Source organism: Tenrec ecaudatus, chromosome 16 (genome assembly GCF_050624435.1).
Source record: "Tenrec ecaudatus isolate mTenEca1 chromosome 16, mTenEca1.hap1, whole genome shotgun sequence".
NCBI classification, from domain to species: Eukaryota; Metazoa; Chordata; class Mammalia; order Afrosoricida; family Tenrecidae; genus Tenrec; species Tenrec ecaudatus.
The window spans coordinates 78,707,744-78,727,404 of NC_134545.1; the positions used below are offsets into that span (position 1 = coordinate 78,707,744).

The window sequence follows — 19,661 nt, forward strand, 5'->3', positions numbered from 1 at the left end:
CCCCAAAAATGTACTTCAGAGGACAGCACTGAAGCTGCAGCTCAGGGAGAGGGGCGATTTTGATCAGGAGCAAACAAAGAGAGAAAGAGAGCGAGTGGAACACATCCTGGCCCACCAAGCCCCGAGGATGATATTCCAGCTCGGAGCAGCCAATGCACAGAGAAGACCATAGGGCCTGCCCCACCACGAGACATGAATGATGTCCCTCACTGACCCACAGTGCTACGAGAGACAACACTGGAGACACAGTGTGGGAATTATGTCCAACATACTGGGACAAAACACTACGGGCGTGCAACAGAGAAGCAAGGGGAGCAGAGCAATGAAGTCCCCAAGGAATCCCAAAAATAGACTTCGGGGCCAAGGCGTGGCACCCCATCAGACTCAACTGGAAAGTACTAAAAACTGGTCAACAGACAGACCTGGAACTATTTATAGACTTTTCTTTTTGTTGTTGTTTTTTTTTTGTTTTGTTTTTGATTTGCTTTCTTTTGTTGTTCTGTTGTGCTTTGTCTTGTTTCTGTGCTTACTATTGTCTCTGCATGTCTATCTAGATAAGATAAGTGAGTTAAACAATCTGGAGGATAAAACAACAGACGGACAGTTCCAGGGTGACACTGGAGAGGGGGAGGCGGGAGAAAGGAAGAATGGTGCCAAAAGCTCAGAGACAGGGGAACAAAAAGTGATCTAAAATTGATGGCAAGGATGTCTGGTGGGGCTTGATCAAGGGCAAGCCGAGAGGAATTACCAAAGCCTGAATTAAAGTCAACATGATAGTGGGATGAGAGGAAAGTAAGAGGAACTAGAGGAAAGAACTAGGAGGCAAAGGACATTTCTAGAGGTATAAATACAGGCATATAATATGTAAATATACTTATATATAGCGATAAATAGATATATATTTATATGTTAAGTATTAAGGTAGCAGATGGACATTGGGCCTCCACTCAAGTACTCCCTCAATGCAAGAACACTTTGTTCTATTAACCCGACATTCTGTGATGCTCACCTTCCCTGACACGATTGCTGAAGACAAAATGGGTGCATAACAAAATGATGGTGCCCGGCTATGAAAAGATACAGCGCCTGGGGTCTTAAAGGTTTGAAGATAAATAAGCGGCCATTTAACTGAGAAGCAACAAAGCCCACATGGAAGAAGAACAGCAGCCTGTGTGATCATGTGGTGTCGATGGGATCAGGTATCAGGCATCAAAGACCCAGAACAAAAAATCATATCAATGTGAATGAGGGGGAGGGCACAGTGGAGACCCAAAACCCATCTGTACACAATTGGACATCCCCTTACAGAAGGGTCACAAGGAAGAGACGAACCCCTAAAGGTACAGTATAGCACCTACGAAACACACAACTTTCCTCTAGTTCTTTAATGCTTCTCCCCCCACCCCACCATCATGACCCCAATTCTACCTTACAAATTCGGCTAGATCAGAGCATGTACACTGGTACAGATAAGAGCTCACAACACAGGGAATCCAGGACAGATAAATCCCTCAGGACCAATAATGATAGTAGCAATACCATAACAGAAGGGTAAGTGTAAGGTAGGGGAGGAAGAGGGAACCGATCACAATGATCGGCATATAACCACCTCTCAGGGGAACAGGTAACAGAAAAGTGGGTGAAGGGAGACAGCAGTTGATGTAAGACATGAAAAAAATAATAATTTATAAATTATCAAGGGTTCATGAGGGAGGGAGGATGGGGGAGGAGGGAAAAATGAGCTTATACCAAGGGCTCAAGTAGAAAGAAAATATTGTGAAAATGCTGATGGCAACAAATGTACAAATGTGCTTGACACAGTGGATGTATGTATGGATTGTAATAAGAGCTGAAAGAGCCCCCAATAAGTTGATTTTTTTTTTAAAAAAAAAACTGTCTCAGAAACTTACAAGATCAGTTCTACACAGTTCTGTGGGATCTCTATGAGTTGACATCAACTTGATGGTTGTGAGTTTAGTATTTGGAAGGAACCCTGGTGACACAGTGGCTTACACATCGGACTGATAACCACAAAGTCAGCAGTTCAAAACCACCAGCCACTCTGTAGGAGAAACATGACACTTTCTACTCCCTCAAAGAGTTACAGTCATGGAAACCCACAGGGGCAGTGCCACCCTGCCACAGAAGGTCACCATCAATCAGAAACGACTTGATAGCCATGAGTTTTGGGATTTTTATTCTGCTGCACAAGACCTCTTTAAAAATTTTAAAAGCCAGATGTTACTTTGAGGACTAAGGTGTGCCTGACACAAGCCCCGGTATTTTCAATCACCTCTTATCCATCTGAAAGTTGGACAATGATTAAGGAAGACTGAAGAAGAATTGATACAGTTGAATTATGGTGCTGGAAAAGAATATTGAAAGTACTATGGACTGCCAAAAGAACAAATGAATCTGTCTTGGAAGAAGTACAGCCAGAATGCTCCTTAAAGGCAAGACTGGCGTGACTTAATCTCACTAATTTTGGACAAGTTGTCAGGCGAGACCAGTCCCTGGAGAAGGACATCATGCTTGGCCAAGTGGAGGCGCAGCGAAAGGGAGGAAGACCCTCCATGAGATGAATGGACCCAGTGGCTTCAACAATGGGCTCAAGCATAAGCGCCATTGTGAGACTGGCACCGGACATGGCGGTGTTTTGTTCCGTTGTACACAGGGTCTCTGAGTCAGCACTGACTTAATGACACCTAACAACAACATTCTCTTCACAGCTGTTTGGCTGCTTCACAGAATTCCCCATCATGAAACTGAGCGCACTATGTTAGATCACATCATGGGAGAATCCTGGCCCATTCTAGTTGACATAAAAGCTAACTATCCCAGCCTCCATGATGGTCCTGGGTCCCTGGAGCGAAGCCACTAAGGTCAGTCTTTTGCAATCCCAGCAACAGCCATCATAGCCTTAGGGCTGACCTCTTTGACTTGAATTTAACTGACTCCACTGACCCATGATCCCCTTGGGAGCCACTTTTTGATAAGATCTTTTTTCTTTTTGGAAGGTACCCTCATGAGATGAAGACAAGTATATTATGAGAAGAACTTGTCTGTGGCCATCCGTTGATTGTAGAGGTCTATTTAGACATGTTCTGTGTGAAACAAACCCTTGTATGAATAGTTGCTCTCATAACAATTCTTCTTGACTCCCTCATGCATATATGAGTTTATCCAGAAAGGTATTTCGAAGAAATGGGTCACACAATTTGGGGGGCGGGCTGGAAACTCCAAAATCTGTGTGTGGGATAAGTGGCAGGCTGAAGGCTTCTGCCAGCTCATGTGTTTTTAGGGGCCGATGGCTTCTTTTTTTTCTATTATTGGATAGTTTCAAGGTCAGTAGGGTTGGGCGGCACACTGGAGGCCTCTGCTGGTTCAGGTTGCCAACTCCACAATCAGCAGGTCCAAGAGACAAGGCCGATAGGCTTACGGCCCAACCCAAGAATGAGCGGTCAGGTGATCAGAGAGTGGAGGGTTTCAAAAGAGGGAGCAATCTTTGCCACGACCCCTGTTATATACGGGAGGTGGGCCACATCCCCATCCCCTGCGTGGTTGCCTACTCCTCTTTGATCACAAAATGGAGGTGACTATATGGAAAAGCATGTGCCACAAACCACTGAGAACCAAAGTCTAGCCAAGTTGGCACAGAGTATTAACCATCACAGGGATTCAGCTCCCTAGGCAGTTTTGCTGCCAACACACCTCATAAGATGCCAGCATTTGCAAAGTTCCTGTGTTGCAATAGACCCCACTAATGGAATCCTCCCTGCATGCCCCGGGCAGGTACAGTTCCTCCCACTTCAGAAATGAGGCTCAGAGAAGCCATGTAACCAAACCCAAATTTCACAGCTTATATATATCTTTGCTGTAGATACACACATGCACATCTCAAATAATAGTTTAGCTGTGGTGAAAGTTAACACGGTAAATTAAGCTCTCCTTTAACAATTTCTACATAAAGTGTTTCGTGGCCCCGCGTACATTTTTCACAATGTGTCAACACTTTCACGGTAGATGTTTGACTCGCTGGTGCCAAAGGTTGCTTCCTTCTCATGATGAGAAACTGAGGCTCCTGGGGACTTCTGGGAAACTGAGGCCAGTAGCTTTGCATGTAGTTATAGCTTAGAGCTCACAAAAGAGCAGCAGCAGACCAGCTGCTTTGGAGTAACAGAATCAGATTCTCTTGGCTGTAATGCTTAGGAAAGCAAATGGCAGGGGCTGTCAGGTGGCTCAAAGCCTTTAGGTTCGTAGTCAGCACAAGCTGTTTGTACCACGGAGGGACCTTCTAGCATTCACTCACAGTCACTTGCTGCCAACGAGTCAATTCTGACTCACAGATGGCATGGATCAGTAATGTCCTGGCTCAGTCCAGGATGCTTTCACCCCTACCTGTGCCTTTCCCTGCTCACTCTTGGAGAGGGGGCACAGGTGATCTTCCCTGCATACCTGGCTCCCAGGGCCCAGCCCTTATTTCCCCTAGGGAAGCTGGAGGCCTCTCTTCCTTCAACTTTTCACCACTAGAAAAACGATGTGAACGAGGTGCTAGAAACCACGAGGTGCTAGGACACTAGAACTCGACTGTCATGTATCTTGTCTTCATCTTTCTCCCTAAAAACCCAGTGGGGGGGTGGACGCAACAAAGTCCAGACCCCCTCATCCACAGCATGACCTGCATCCACTTCCGCTTTGGGTCTCCATGCCTTGTCCAAGCTGGTGGTTGGGGCCTTCCTAGTCAGGGGGGGAAAACCCTCTTTGAGGAAGTTGGGAGAAGCCATAGTCCTTAATAATGTGGATTAGATGCGAGACTAAGCCAAAGGCCAGGAAGAACGTCCTTTTATATATAAAGGGGAGCCTTCCTTTGATCATCATAAGATTTTTCCCCTTGAAGGACTTCTTAGCTTGATGCAGATGGAGGACACAAATAAACACACAAGTCATAGGAAATGTGTGACTCTATTTTAATAAATCAAAGTCTAGAATCCTAGGCCTTCGATTCCTTTAAAAAAAAACCAGTAAAGATACTCATTGGACTGCAAACAGGTTCACTTATCTCTATGCATATTCTGCTGTGTCCTGAAGGGTTGTTATTTCCTGAGGGAAAGTGAGGGGAGAGAGGGGCAAACTAAGCTCCTAAGATAAATAGAGGTAACTGAAGATCAGATGAGAGTTGACGGCGGGACGTTTTCAAATGGAGCTTTCTCTCCGAGATGTAGCTACAAAGCGTTTCTTTCTAACTTGCCGTCACAGTAACCTGGAATAGAGGAGAGAAGATCGTTAATGCCGCTCATGTCAGAGCTTAGTGAAGACCATGAAGACCACATGGCCTTGGAGCTCCGCTTCATTCAAATCCTTCCCATGAAGCCACAGGGAGCCCGTCTCCAGAGATGGGGCCTTACTGCTGACTGCAATCTTTGGAATTTCTCGTGGTGGTTATATGACATAGTGTCTGAGGGAAATAGTTGTCTTGATTTTGCCTCATGGTCCTTCAAGGGAGGGCATCTTCTCCTGTTTCTGGAAGTGAGGGGCTGTGTTGGCCTGACCTCAGCCACATCGCTGCTGGTTTGACAGGGTGTCACCAGGCAGAGCCACTGTAAGGTAGAGAATTGGGTCTGCATCCAACTCAGCTACCTTCTGAAGATCTTGGCCAACTCTAGCTTTCTTAGTTTGTTTTCTCCCCGGAGGATGTGGGCAACAATAATGCGTATCACACACGCACTTCAGGGAGGTTTCCGAGAACAGCACAGGGAAAGCTGCAGCAACCTGCCCCTCGCCGCCAATCTGTGCCAGACATGAAGCATCAGCATCTTATTTCTATTAAAAATTCAGTGCGGTTCATTTTACTGTTAGGTTTCCCATAGCGTGCATCAGCTGGTTAGATGGCCGACTGGACAGTTCAGGTTAGTGATCTTTTCTTCTCTCTCTCTCTGTCCACATTTAGCATTTCCTGAGATGGAATTTTGAAATCCAGTTTCCCATAGGAGTGAGTGTTAAATCAAAGTAGGCTGTGTAGCTGTCTCCATAGTTTTTTTCCCCTGATTTTTTTAAAATCAAGAGAAGACCAGCCTCATATCTATTTAAAAGATCCTGTTACTACATAACAACAACATACAACAACAACAAAAAGTGTGGGTGGAAGGAGGAGAGACTTGTGACTCATAGCAACCTCAGAAAAAGGTAAGTGAGGAGAGCCAGCGAGTCCATTGACCGAGAAGAGAAAGTGGTGACTTGGGTTTGCAGAGAAAAGGGGAAGTTTTCTGAACTCGCTTTGTGGCGATGTCTATTTAAAAGTTCTTTGCGGTTGTTGTTTTTCAGTTTTAGGTTTTAGCTCAGCAGCCCTTTGCCTTGCTGCTGACCAAGTACCAGCACATCCATTTCCATGGACGCCGTCGGGCTGTCCAGGGCTGGTTGCTCAGAAGTGGCCCGCCAGCCCTTTCTTCCAAGGGATCTCTTGGTAAACTCAAACCTTCAGCCTTTCCGGAACTGGCTGCGGTATCAGTTCCGTCTCGATGGTGAGCTCCTGCGGCCACTGGCCGACTTTGATCATCGCGGGGTTGGGTGTGTTGGGGGGGGGGTTGATAAAACATAGACTAGAATAAAAAGCAGAGTGGCCCCCCTGCACTATCCATCAATCAAAATGCCAGTGTTGTCAAAATCAGAGAAAGCAGCGGGCAGCTGGCGGGCCCTCCCAGGCAGGGGGCCGCGGGCACCCAGCAGGCCCACCCCCGCCCACCGCGCGCCTCCCACCTACCACGTCTGAGCCTGGGGGAGCGGTGGGGGGGAGGGGGGTCCGACAGGGCCAGTTCCCAGGGTTCTGAAAGGCGGCCGCGCGGACACCGCGGGCCCTGGCAGGACGTGGCACAGCGATGCCCCACCGAGGGCACCGTGGCGCCAGCGTGGAAGCCACTAACGCGTGGCCGTCCATCTGTCCATCGGGCGGCCTCCACCGTCCGGTCCGACGGCACCCCGTCCACACACGAGGCGTCTGACAAGGCCTTTGTCTCCCTCCCGCCGGGGCGCCCCAGGCGCCCGCCCGGCCTCACCGTTGTGCACGATCAGCCGGTACTTGCGGCCCAGGCACAGCTCCTCCTGCCGCTGCCGCACGGTGCGCTGCACTTCCGGGGGCAGCCCGTGGGGGTCGCGCGCGAACACGAAGGAGTAGCTGTCCGCGCAGGTGCCGTCGAGGTTGAGGAGGCGGCAGGAGTACTGCACGGCGTACGTGTCGTAGTCCGTGTCCACGATCCAGTGGTCATCGTCTGCAAGCCAGAGAGCACCGCGCTCGAGACCCGGCCCGCGACGCTTCCCTGGGAAGCGGGAAGCTCCATGGGGACAGCGGTCGGGTAGCTGGGGACATGGGCTAGACCTGGTTTCCCTCTCTCCAAAATGCCCTGGGGAGGAGTGGGAAAGCTGCCTTCCCATCCCCGCCACGCCTGTCATCGCAGCTTCCCCAAGAACAGGAGCGTGCGGGCCCATCGGAGCCACGGAATGGACCTTTCTCCCGCCGCCTTGGCGGTTTTACCTTCCAATCAGATAAAGTCAGCTGGGCGCCCATCTACTTAAGATAGCCTCACCATCAGGCTCCCATCTGTGTACCGGCCAGTATCCATCCTCTCTGTCATCCGCCCCCCTCTCACCCCACTGGGAGCCACATAACCAATTCCTGCTCAGCATCTGCGGGTTGGCAAAAGGGAGTCGACTCTGCTCTTTGGGCACAATGATACCCATTATCTGACGTCAGATGCTCCTATCTAGTGCCGGTTCATTCCTCTCCTGAGCCTTGGAAGAATCTAGACTCTTCTTCCTCAAGGATGAGCTGTCCGCCTTGCGGAAAAATATAAGTGAAAATAATGCCAAGGCAAAGTGGAAAATAGCATTCATAAAAATGTATGTGAGAGGTCTACCCTAGAGGGGAAAATGAGGGAGCTTCCAATTTTTTTCCTGTAAAAATAGAATAAAAACATTTTTCGTGGGGTGGGGTGGGGTGGGCGGAGTGCCTTGGTGGCATAGTGATTGTGTGTTGTTAAACTGCTGACCCAAAGATTTTGGAAAGTCACCAGGGCCGTTCTACCCTGTCCTACAGGGTCACAATGCATTGGAATTGACTTAATGGCCGTGAATCTGGTTTTGCATGGAACAGAATGTTCTAGTTGATACGTAACCTTGGGTAGGGCTTTGAGCACTTAATCATGTCACTGTGGAGACACTTGCTGTGTTTTCTCACAACTGTGTTTAATAGATTAGAAAAGGAAGGCAGAGGGCAATGAGATCCACGGAGGATGGCAAAGGGCAGGGTATACATGGCTCCCAACGACTCCAGAGCCCACAGACTTAACCTCTGCATCTCACTGTCTCTGGACAGAAAGTACATGGAGAGTGGGGCAAGGACATGACAGCCATTGTCCCCTCTCCTGTCCATGGAGCGATGCTGTCTGCCTGACGCCATGGCTCCAGGCTGGGGGAAGGCAGCGATGCCTGGATCCCCACGCCTGTGTGTAAGGGTGACCTCTAATGACTGCTCTAAGATGCTGCTGGCAGGTTGCTCTGAGGAGCCCTAGAGAGAGTCCAGCTCAAGTCCAGACCTGGCGGGAGGGGTTGTCACTGCAGAACCGAGCAGTGCCTTCGTGGGAGGGATGACGGAGCCCCCTCAACTCACTCCAGGCTGGCAGGAGGAAGACTGAGCCAACCCCACGCCCCAGGTGTTCCCAGGATGAGGGTGTTGGGGATGAGGGTGGACATCTGACTGCTCAGTGGTGACCACAGTTACTCAGCAGACCTGCCAGGAATAGAAGCCTTGGGACCTCCTGCCGGGCCTGGCCCTCACATCAACCCCCTTGGAGGCTCCAGAACATCCCAGAATGAAGTCATTCCTTCCCTGGTTTGAGGGGATCATTGTGTCAGGCACAGGCGCCCCAGAAACCTATGCTTCAGACCCAAGAAGCTCTCCTACGAAATGTTATTCCTATTCATGATCCAGGCCACTATAAGCTTGGCAAATCTGCAATTTAATTTTCTCCCCCTAGATTTTCCAAAATTGCTGCCAGAATGTAAATTCTGATGCAGGAAGTAAGTAGCTTTCAATGCTTGGCTTTAGTAAAATTGACTTCTGTTCTTGACTTTACAAGAAGGCTGGAGTTGGTTTGGTATATCGCCAGACTTTTTTTTGGCTAAATAGTTTAAAACTGAGTAATTTAAACAGTAACAACTTTTACCAGACTCTCTTCCTCCCAAGAGTATTTGCAACACATGCATTGCCTGAGCAGCTAGAAAGAATAAGCTAGGATCTCCAACCTCCTCTCTCCTAGTTAGGTGACTAGGTTTTAACATTGGTAAAGCAGGACACTAGCGGGACACCATTGATAAAACTCATATCCTGGCGGAATAGCCACATGGCAGCCGAAAACCGTATACCCTAGCTTGTCAGGCATCTTTCCGAAAATCAGGATTTTTTTAAAAACACTACGGGACGCAGGAAAAATTGTTAAAAATTGGAATTGTCCCACCAAAAGCGGGACGTCTGGTCACCTTACATAGCTAGGCAGGATCCTTCTGTAGAACCACCAACCCCAAACCAAACCCAAAGCCACTGGATCGAGTCCAACTCATAGTGACTCTAGAGAACAAACCAGAACTGCCCCCCATGGTTTTTAAGGCTGTGCATCTTTATGGGAGCAGACTGCCTCGGTTTTCTTCCATGAATAGCTGGTTTCATTATTCAGTTAGTTGCCCTCCACAACAGCAGCTAAATGTAGAGCGCTCACTCAAGGCTGGGCCACATGGCTGACAGCCCTGCCTCTCTGTTATCCCAGGAAGTGAGGTTACAATGTATATGTGTCTACAGTGCACCCACAGACTGGCAGAGGGGCTTTGTTTGATAGCCCCCAAACCAAAGAAAACACGTAGCGAGATGATGCTGTCTCTAGTGAGTTGGTATGATTGAAGATTTGTGGTTCAACTGAAGATCTCATTGCTGTGGGGCTGGAATAGACCTGTGTCCCCAGCCATCTGCAGGAAGAGACCAGGTGAGAAGCTCCTTGTGGTTCCCAGGCCAAATGGTCCTGGCTGAGCCAGTCATCCTGTGGACTAGAGTCTATTTCTAACTCAAGTCTCCCAAAATAATCCAACCAGTACTGAGCCCTTGAAATGAAAGTTACCCCCTATCACTTCCCTCTCCTCAACAAGAAAATGGCCTTTGGATTGAATTCTGTAGATGAGTGAGTGTCAAACGTCATTACATAAAAGCCTCAAGCTAAAGACTCATACTAAAGAGGCAGGTTCCAGGGCCCCACCTCCAGAGGTTTCTGATCCAACAAGCCTGAGTTTGAGTCCAGAAGTCTGCATTCTTGAAATGCTCTGCTTGGGGCCTAGTTGTAAGTGGTTCGCGGACCCTGACTGAGAAATGCTGATTTAGATAATTAGGCCAAGTTGCTACTCAGCCTGACCAGGCTCACTTTCTCAGGAGAGTCACACACTGGAACTAAGAGATGGACAAAGGGAAGGTCTTTGCGTGTATCTGTCTGAGAGGGTCCCACACGATGATGATCACATAATAATATTTATTAAGTGCACCTCATACATCAAACTAAGCATGCCAGGTAAGCATTGGACTGCTAACCACAGGACAGCTGTTCAAACCCACTAGCTGCTCTATAAGAAAAAGATGAGGTTATTTACTCCCACAAAGATTTATAGCCTCAGAAACACTAAAAAGGGTGCTATGAGTCTGAATTGACTTGATGGTGGAATTTTTTTTTGTAGCAATCTTACAGAATAGGAATTATTCTTTATCCCCAGTCTACACCTTAAAGCTCAGAGAGACTGGTCTGTATTGAATCCTGGTCACTGGGTGCCAGAGTTCTTAATCTCTGATGGCCTGCTTGCTGATGGCAGAGCAAAGTGGCAAAGTGAAGGGATGCCCCATCCTCCCTCAGTAACCCACTCACCGAACGACAAAGAAAAACAGGCACAGACTTGAAATCCTGGACCTTAGGACAGAAGCTTAGATGTGAGAATCAGGGTGAGTCCAGAAGCAGGGGAGGAATCTGGATGCACAGGAGCTGGGAGAACTGTGGCAGTTACATAATCTGGTATCAATTTGAGAACTGGGAGTGAAGGGGTGCAGTCTAGCCTGTCAATCATTGTATGGCCAACGAGGGCTCTGTGTGCGCATGGCCTTCTCAGAATTCTGGGAAACCCGGTATTTCCTCCTTGGAAGTGGGAGGCACTTTCTCACACTAATTCACTTCCTTGGAGAATCTCTGCTGATAAGGTGGACTCCCTGGGGAGACATCCCTGAGGAGAAGCCACATGGGCTACATGGGCCTACTCTGATGCAGCCAGAACCCTGGAACTGGAGAAGCCACGTGGAGACCCCTGCCAGCGCCAGGAGGCTTACGCCAAGGGACTTTACCCAGTGGCCTGTGATCATCCTGCATTCAGCGTCATTGTATGTGTTTCATGAGTCTGAAGAAGACTTTATAGAACGGTACCGGACATGTGGGCCAATATCGGACTTATGGGCTTGAACTGGACTGGGTTGGGATACTTTCTTAATGTACAAATTACCCTTTATATAAAACTCTCTCTTATACACATACGAGTTTCTATGGATTTGTTTCTCTAGTCTACCTGCGCTAACACAAGAACCTACCCATAAACATCTGGAGGACTTGTTCCATGTAGCCATTTTGGGATGGGAATGGGCAGCATCCAAATGGGGCACAGAGAAGGGGAAATAGTGGGCAAGTTTGTAGCACACTTCTTTCAAGTGGCGTGGATTTGCCACGGGAATGTGCAGGTTGTGCAACTGGGAGGGAATACAGGGAGACCCTAAGAGAGTTCTATTGAGTCTTGAAAAGGCCCCAAAAAGATGGGCACTAGGACTGGGAGGTGCTGCAGTGACAGAGGACAAAGGCAATACAGATAAGCAAACAGGGAGGAAACGGCTGGTTCTTTGCCCACGGTGGGACACCATGGGAGAGTTTGTGCAGGGGCACCTACGAGAAACAGACATAAAGACCTTCCATTTTCACCTCAGGAAAGTTGAGCCACATAATTTACATCAGTATCTGTGACCAGCTAACCACCCTACTCCACCGCTACCACACACATGCAAACTGACTTCCAGAAATCAAGCATCCAGAGCTCCGAATTACCCCTGGGACCAAAAAAAAAAAAAAAGAAGAAGAAGAAGAAAAGTGACTAGTGATCCTTAAAAGCAGACTCACTGCTACTTGGCAGATTCTCATTCATAATGACCCTGTTGGGCAGGGAAGTCCCTAATGTTTGGTTAGCAACTGGACATTTGGCCACTTAATCACCAGGATGTTCAATCAGAAAACTTCTCAAAAAATGGAATACAAAACTTCAAGTAATAAATAAATAAGCCCACGTTCAGCCAAAAATAGTAAACCATGAAAAATCATGAGAAGCAGGACAAATCAAAAGCAAAATGTGAAGCATAAATTTCTGTTACAGAGGCTATGCTCATGAAAAGAACTAACCGTTTTCAGACTGTGCTGCTGAATATGTTTAAAGAAAGCAAAAGGCACACAGAACACAATGGAGATCAGCAAACAAATTAAGGGACGAAATGAGAGACTCCACACACAAAAAAACCGAAAGCATTTTAAAAAAACAGAGCAAAGAACTACTGCAATTAGAAAAAGCAAAAGAAGCAAGCAATAATGAAGTTGAACAGAGAGATGATAAAGTAAATTAATTAGAAGACAAAATAACAACTTATCAAGACCTAGAGAAACAAGAAAAAAATGGATCAATTACATTAGAATGATAGAATCCCAGAGTCCCGGCAACAATTAAAACATGGGGTTGATGTTCAGACATAATCAGAGAGAATTTCTCAGATTAAAACAAAGAACCAAGTCTTCCAATACAGGAAGTTACATGATGAACTCCAATGAGAAGAAACACAAAAGGACCAATTTGCCGCTATCCTAATGAATTCTTGAAAACAAATACAAGGAGAGAATTCCACAGCAGCAAGAGACAAACAATATAACACACCCAGGGGTCATTCATAAAATTCCACATAGATTTAGCACCAGAAACTCAAAAGGCCAGGAAACAATATGGGAACATGTATAAAATACTGAATGAAAACAATTGCCATCCAAGAATTCACAGCACAGTTGTCATTCGCTGCACAACAAAAAATCTGTTACAAGAGATAAACAAGGGCACTGAATAATAAAAGGATCAACCAGCAAGAAGACATACAACTATAAATATATATGCACCTAACAAAGAAGATCTAGTGGCACAATGAATTAGGCATTGAGCAGTTAACTATAGGTCAGCAGTTCAAACCCACCAGCTGCACGTCAAGAGAATCATGAAGACTGCCAGCTCCTAAATGGATTTATAGTCAGAACTGACTCCATGGCCCTGTGTTTTGATGTAGGCACCTAGCAACAATGTTTCAAAATGCAATAAACAAATACTAACAAATATGAAAGGAGAAATAGACAACACTACTTTGCATAGACATATACAAAACACTCCATCCGGTATCAGAACAATACACATTCTGCTCGAGAGTGCATGGGTCATGTTCCAGAGTAGAACACATACTACAATCTCAACAAATTAAAAATTATTGCAATCATAAAGTGTCTTCTCTGACCATAACAGTATGAAGCTAGAAACCAACAACAGAAAAAAAAATACACGAGTACTAAATAAAATACTACCAAAAACAGAAGAAAGAAAAGATTTTAAAACTCCTAGAGTCAAATGAAAATAAAGCATTATATCAAAGTCTGGGACACAGCAAAAACAGTATTCAGAGGGAAATTCATAGCAGTGGATGACTACATTAAAAAAAAGAAGATCCAGAACGATTAACTTAAATCAATAACTTGAACAAATAGCAAAGCAAGAGGACTAATGCTCCCAGAAAAGGGAAAGATTAAAGACCAAGGCATAAATAAATCAAACAAAAAATCAGAAGAATGAATCGATAAAAGCAGATATTGGTTCCTTGAAAGGACCAATACTATAGACAAACTGTGGACTAGATTGACCAAAACAGAAAGAAAAGGGAAAACCAACCAACCAACCAACAAACAAACAAACAGGTTATTTGGTAAATGACCAAATTAAGAAAGGAAATTGGTTACATTACAGTGGATCCAACAGGGAAATAAAGATCATAAATGATTACCTTTAAAAACTATACTCCAACCAAAGTGAAAACCTGGATGAAATGCACACACATCCAACCCAAAGAAACACAGAAAGAAAGAAAATCTAAATACAGCATTACAAAACAAGAGATCAATGAAATCACCAAAAAAGTGCCAATAACAACAACAAAAAGCTCAAGACCAGATGGCTACACCGGATAATCCTACCACACATTCAGGGGAGAATTGATATGAATCGTACTCAAGCTCTTCCAAACACGTATGTGTCTCTGTAAACGTTCACTCATTCACAATAAAAAGTTAAACAAAACAAAAAATACATATGAGGAAGGAGTACTATTGAATTCTTTCAAGGGAGCCAGTATAATTCTTGATACCTACAACAGACATCCCAAGAAAGATTCTATAAGAAAACTGCTGAAATAAAAGCACACAGACATGTATAAGCCAGCACATAAAAATCAGTTGGATTCACCTACACTAACAAAGACCACTCTGAACAAGAAACCAAGAAAATTATATTATTTACAATAACCCTCAAATTGGTAAAATGCCTAAATGGTAAAATACCCAAATTGGTGAAATATGTAGGAACTAACCCAACTAGGGTTTTATCAAAGACCAGTACAATGAACATTTTAAAACATTATTACAAGATTCTAAAAGAGACCTATAAACATTGAGCCATCCCATCTTCATAGATTAGAAGAATTAACTGTGAAATGCCAACCCTCCTAAAGTGATCTACAGACACAATGCAATCTTAACACCAATATGCGTTACTAAAATGGAAAAATGAAGGACCAACTTTATATTAAGAATATTGTCAAAGCAAAGTGAAGGAAATGGATAAAGCAGAGGACCTCATATTTCCCAATATCAAGGAATACTAAATAGCCACTGTAACTCAAACAGCCTGGTAATGGTTCAGTGATCAACTTGCAGACCAGTGGAAAAGAACTGAGAACCTGGAATTAAACTCAGCCATCTATGGACAACTGATATTTGACAAGGGGTCGAAGTCCATGCAGCGGAGCAAGCACCGAGGTGTTGGCAAAACTAGATATCCACTTGCGGAAAAGTGAAAACAGGATCCAAACCTCACACCATACACAAAAACTAATACAAAATGGGTCAACGAGCTAAATGTTAAACCTAAAACCATAAAATTTCCGAAAGAAAACTATGGGGCCTAACCTTTGGTAAAAATAAAGCAACAAACATAACAAAAAATGTATGAATAGAAGACTAAATAAATAAATAGGGCATCATAAAAATTTTAAACTTATGTTTATCAGAAGGCTTTATTTTGAAAGTCCATAGACAACTTACAGAGGGGAAAGACTCTGGAAATGACTTATCCAATAAAGGTCTAATCTCTATAATCGATAGACAATGGCAGCTCAACCACAAAAACCAAGAATCAATCACAAAATGGGCAAAGGGCATGAACACAGGGACAGCCCAGTAGTCAACAAACTATGACCTGATGCTCACAATCATTAGCCAGTAGAGAGAGGAAGATCAACGCGACAATGTGAAGCCACCACACCCAGGAGAAAGGGACTGATTTTTTTTTAAAAGGCAATCAATGTTGGTGTGGCTAAGGGGAGACTGGAACCCTTATCCACTGCTAATGAGACTGCAAAATGGTACGCCACCACAGAAAACAGTATGCAATTTCTTTTACCACCTAGAAACAGCACTACCAGATGATGCAGCAGTCCCACTCCTAAGCACCAACCCTAAATCTACTGCCATCGAGTTGATTCCAACTTATCGTGACCCTACAGGACCCAGTAAAACTGCCCCGCAGGGTCACCAAGGCTGTAATCTTTAGGGAAGCCGACTACCTCATTTTTCTCCTGTGGTGCCTTCTCTATCTTAGCTCTCTCACTTAACCTGAGTAACAATGAGTTTCAGCAGTTCTTTTCCCCTCAAATGAAATCGTAGCTAGAATCTCGGTACCCAAGCGGTAAAAGCAAAGCTAATCTTGCTTGGGGTTAGGGGAGAGGTCAGGGGAGAAAGAGGTAAGACTGTACCTCCTCACTGGATCCTACCCCAAAAGCCTGCCCTTTTAGGAGCACATCTCAAAACAGACCCGAGTCCAATGCGTTTGCTCTTTCTGAAAACGCTGGGCATCTTGCACCCTGGATCAGGAAAATACCTCTTTTACTCTAGATAAAGCACTTGCCCCCTTGTACTTCAGGAACATCTGGGGTTCCTCCCTTCATCAGGACATATAAAATAAAAGTGATGCTTACACTAGATGTAGGGATGCCTCAAACCTGCCATTTGTTTAAAAACAAGTAAACAAAAACAACAAACACAAAGGGCATTATCTATAATAAATCAGGAATAAATAAATCTGTAAGCGAAATAAAGCGAACCACACAAATGGAGGTATGCCTGTGCAGCAACTGGACCCGGACTGTGGAAATCAATGCTGACAATGCAGTTCAATATACAAGGGAACATCAGAAAGTTCCTGGGGAAACTCCCTTATTTTCAATGCCGTTTTTCTAATGAGCTTTTTGAGGTGCCCTCATACACAATTTCACCTCCCAGGCAAGTGAGGAAGAAGTGGCTGAGCGGTGGCACGTGCACTGCGAAGGCTTGGCTAAAAGACACATTGCTTTAGCTCCCGGTGCTAAGAGTCACCCTGAGCGGTCCCACGTGTCTTATTTCACAAGAGAGTTCACGCAATACTTCACAGGAGGTGAGTTTGCATCAGGAATCCCTTCTCTGTTGTTCAGGGTCACCTAATCCTGGCCTGGAAGTTGGGTTCCCTGACCTTTGTCATTGGCTTTCCTAAATTTGTGGCATGGCCTTGGGCAAATCTGTCTTCTCTTGGCCTGAGTATAGCACCTCCTTCACTAGGAGCCCTGATGGCATATTGGGTTATGAGTTGGACTGCTGGCCACAAGGTCAGCGGTTCAACACCACCAGCAGCTCGACTGGAGAAAGATGAGGTTTTTTGTTCCCACAAAAGTTGTAGTCTCAGAAATCCCTGGGGGGCAATTCCCCTGTCCTATTTGGTCGCTATGAGCCAGCATCGACTCAATGGCAGTGAGTTTTAGAATCTCTAAGACTGCAGAAATGGGGGAACGATTGAGAAAGGCATGGGGAAGTTGTATTCGCTTCTTTGCATTCCCACAACCTCCTTTAAGTCCAAGTTTGGGAGAAGGGGAAGAGGAAGGGCACTGTCCTGAGGGACACTGCCTAGATGGGAATCGCAGCACCAGCTAGGGAGGAAGCCAACGTTAAGCTCCCTACATCCGTGAATGCCACTGTCCGGCCTTCGGCCCACAGAGAAGAGCAAACTGCAAGGCCCGGTTGAGTGCTGGTACGAGCTGGTCTTGGGGAAGTTGGGGAGCACTCTGGCGCAGTGGTGGGAGCGGGGCATGGAATCTTTGAGAAGGCCTGCTAAGAAACCTAAACCTAAAGGTCCTTTCAAACTTGAACCAAACTCTTTGCTATCAAGTCGTTTCCAACTCATGGTTAACCCTATAGAACAGAGTAGAACTGCCCTTGTGAAGTTCTAGCTGCGTTTGTTTGTTTGTTTTGTGGTTTAAACAGGAGCAGAAAGCTTCACCTTTTCCCCCTACCGAACCCCAGTCCCATCCCCCATAACCAGCTACGCTAACGGTTCCTACAGTTCACATACCTTCACGTACCTTCTGGCTGGCTCTTCCTCTGGAGAAGAAACCCAGGGATCACACCTGGCCAGCTCCCCATCCCCCAAGACGGTGGTACTGAGCTAGCTACTCACGTCCTCTCTGGAGGAAGGATGCTACGCCCCAGTACTTCATCTTGAACTTGGCAGGGTCCTCGGTGTCTGTAAATGTGCCCACCATGTCTGCGCACACGTCCCAGTTGCTGCAAAAGCCAAAGCGGCGCTGAGCCAGGCGCTCAGTCTTCCTCTCCCCTTCCTCGCCTCCCCTTCCCATTCCGACCCCCCCCCCCCCCTCTGCCCTCCCTCGGCAGCCAGGGCTGGGCGCCCAGCCACTGAAGGATGGGGACTGGAAGAGCAGAGCGGCCTCCGCCGGGCCACTGACTTCAAAAGGCGGACTCGGCCCTTGGCGGTGGCGCTCATCTGACCATTCTCGTCCACGGAGAACTCGGCTATGATGTTGTCCTGCAGAAAGAGGCCCTCGGGGTCCTTCTTCGCCATGGCATACCAGGTGCCCGCGAACTGCACGGAAGACGAGAGCACGCGGTTGGCGTCCAGGGGGGCACAGCCGAGGGGGGACAGGGGGGCAGGGGCAGGGCTGGGGGCCACCGGGGGCATCCCGGGCCCGATACCTACGCGCGCCTTGTCGAAGTTCTCTTTCACTCGGAAGCTGCTCACGCGGCAGTCGCGCTCCGCCTGCCCGCTGCCCAGCGCCGCCAGCAGCACGAGCGCCCACATCCACTCCATCACGCCCTGCGGGCATCGCGGCCGTGAGCGCCCGCCCCGCGGACCCCCGCGACCCCCGCGGACGCCCCCCGCCCCCGCCCCCCAGGGCTGCCGGGCCGGGGCTCACCACCGGGAGACGCGCGGTAACGGGGCTGCCGCGTCGGGGCGCGAGGAGCGAGGAGAGGCGAGCACGCCGCACGCCGCCGGGCCGCTTTATAGCGCCGGGGAGGGAGGGGGGGCTCTTTCGTAACCCGCGGGGTGAAAGACCGGCGGCGGCGGCGCGGGGAGGGGGCCCGAGCGCGCGCCTGCCAGCACTTGCATAACGAGCCCTGACTCACGGCCGCCCCGGGCGCAGGGTGGGTCTCTGGGGCCCGCCTGGCCCCCGGTGCTGGGGGGAGCGCCCGCGCGGGGTGGCCTTGGCGGGGCCGTGCAGGTCGCCCTCGGCGGCGGGTCGCAGGGCCCGGTGGTGGCTGGAGACCCAGCCGAGGCGCTAACCTGCAGCATGGCAGGGCCTCTGGGGCCCGTCCGTCCCGCGGGAGGCGCCCGCTGGTCTGGCCGGAGCCCCTGGGCGCGTAGCCGGAGGGGACACGGAACTGCCTGGGACGTTGTCAGCACCCCAACTGTGCCCTCCGCTCTGAGGGCGAATTATGCCGCGTGGGGCATCTTCGCGCCACGTGGCTTTTTCATTATGTCAAAGGATGTCTTCTCCCCTCTTTCAGGAGCATGGTGGTGCGCTCTCGGTCAATATTTGTCCTTTGGTTTCAACATCGTTCCAAGCATTAAAACCTCCCGGTTAAATATTCTCCAGAAACACAACCGTGGTCAGCCCAGGACCGATCCCAGCAGCCGCGACGGTCACCTCCTTCCGCACCCCCCTTTGAATCACTACTTGTTTACGTGGACAGTGTCTTTCAGAGTCCGGTCGGGATTTTATTGTCCAGTTGGCTGCGGACTGGACAGGGAGGAAGGGTCTGACATGACTCCAGAAAGCAGCAGGGTTGGCTGAAGTCAAAACCCTGAGAGTCTTGACTCCCTTTATAGCCCCCAGCCTGCCTCTCCATTCACAGTGCAATGGGCCTGATGGAAGCAGT

General features: G+C 47.7%; 1 protein-coding gene across 1 annotated transcript; it reads right to left on the reverse strand.

Annotated features, from left to right (window-relative positions):
• Positions 1-4,946: 4,946 nt before the first annotated feature.
• RBP4 (retinol binding protein 4) lies at positions 4,947-18,783 on the reverse strand. Its single transcript, XM_075534088.1, has 6 exons — positions 18,698-18,783; positions 18,481-18,597; positions 18,230-18,366; positions 17,944-18,050; positions 7,050-7,262; positions 4,947-5,260 (listed from the first exon to the last, which is right to left on the reverse strand). Exons 2-6 carry the CDS (start codon positions 18,589-18,591, stop codon positions 5,223-5,225), a joined length of 606 nt encoding a protein of 201 aa, XP_075390203.1. The 5' UTR covers positions 18,592-18,597; positions 18,698-18,783; the 3' UTR covers positions 4,947-5,222.
• Positions 18,784-19,661: the final 878 nt, after the last annotated feature.

Excerpts from the sequence above, each read along its gene's own strand:
- RBP4 (XM_075534088.1), bottom strand. The coding sequence starts at position 18,591 with ATGGAGTGGATGTGGGCGCTCGTGCTGCTGGCGGCGCTGGGCAGCGGG. Across the intron at positions 18,367-18,480 it reads AGAACTTCGACAAGGCGCGC|TTCGCGGGCACCTGGTATGC; the intron begins GTAGGTATCGGG and ends TCTTCCGTGCAG. Across the intron at positions 18,051-18,229 it reads GGCCGAGTCCGCCTTTTGAA|CAACTGGGACGTGTGCGCAG; the intron begins GTCAGTGGCCCG and ends TGGCTTTTGCAG.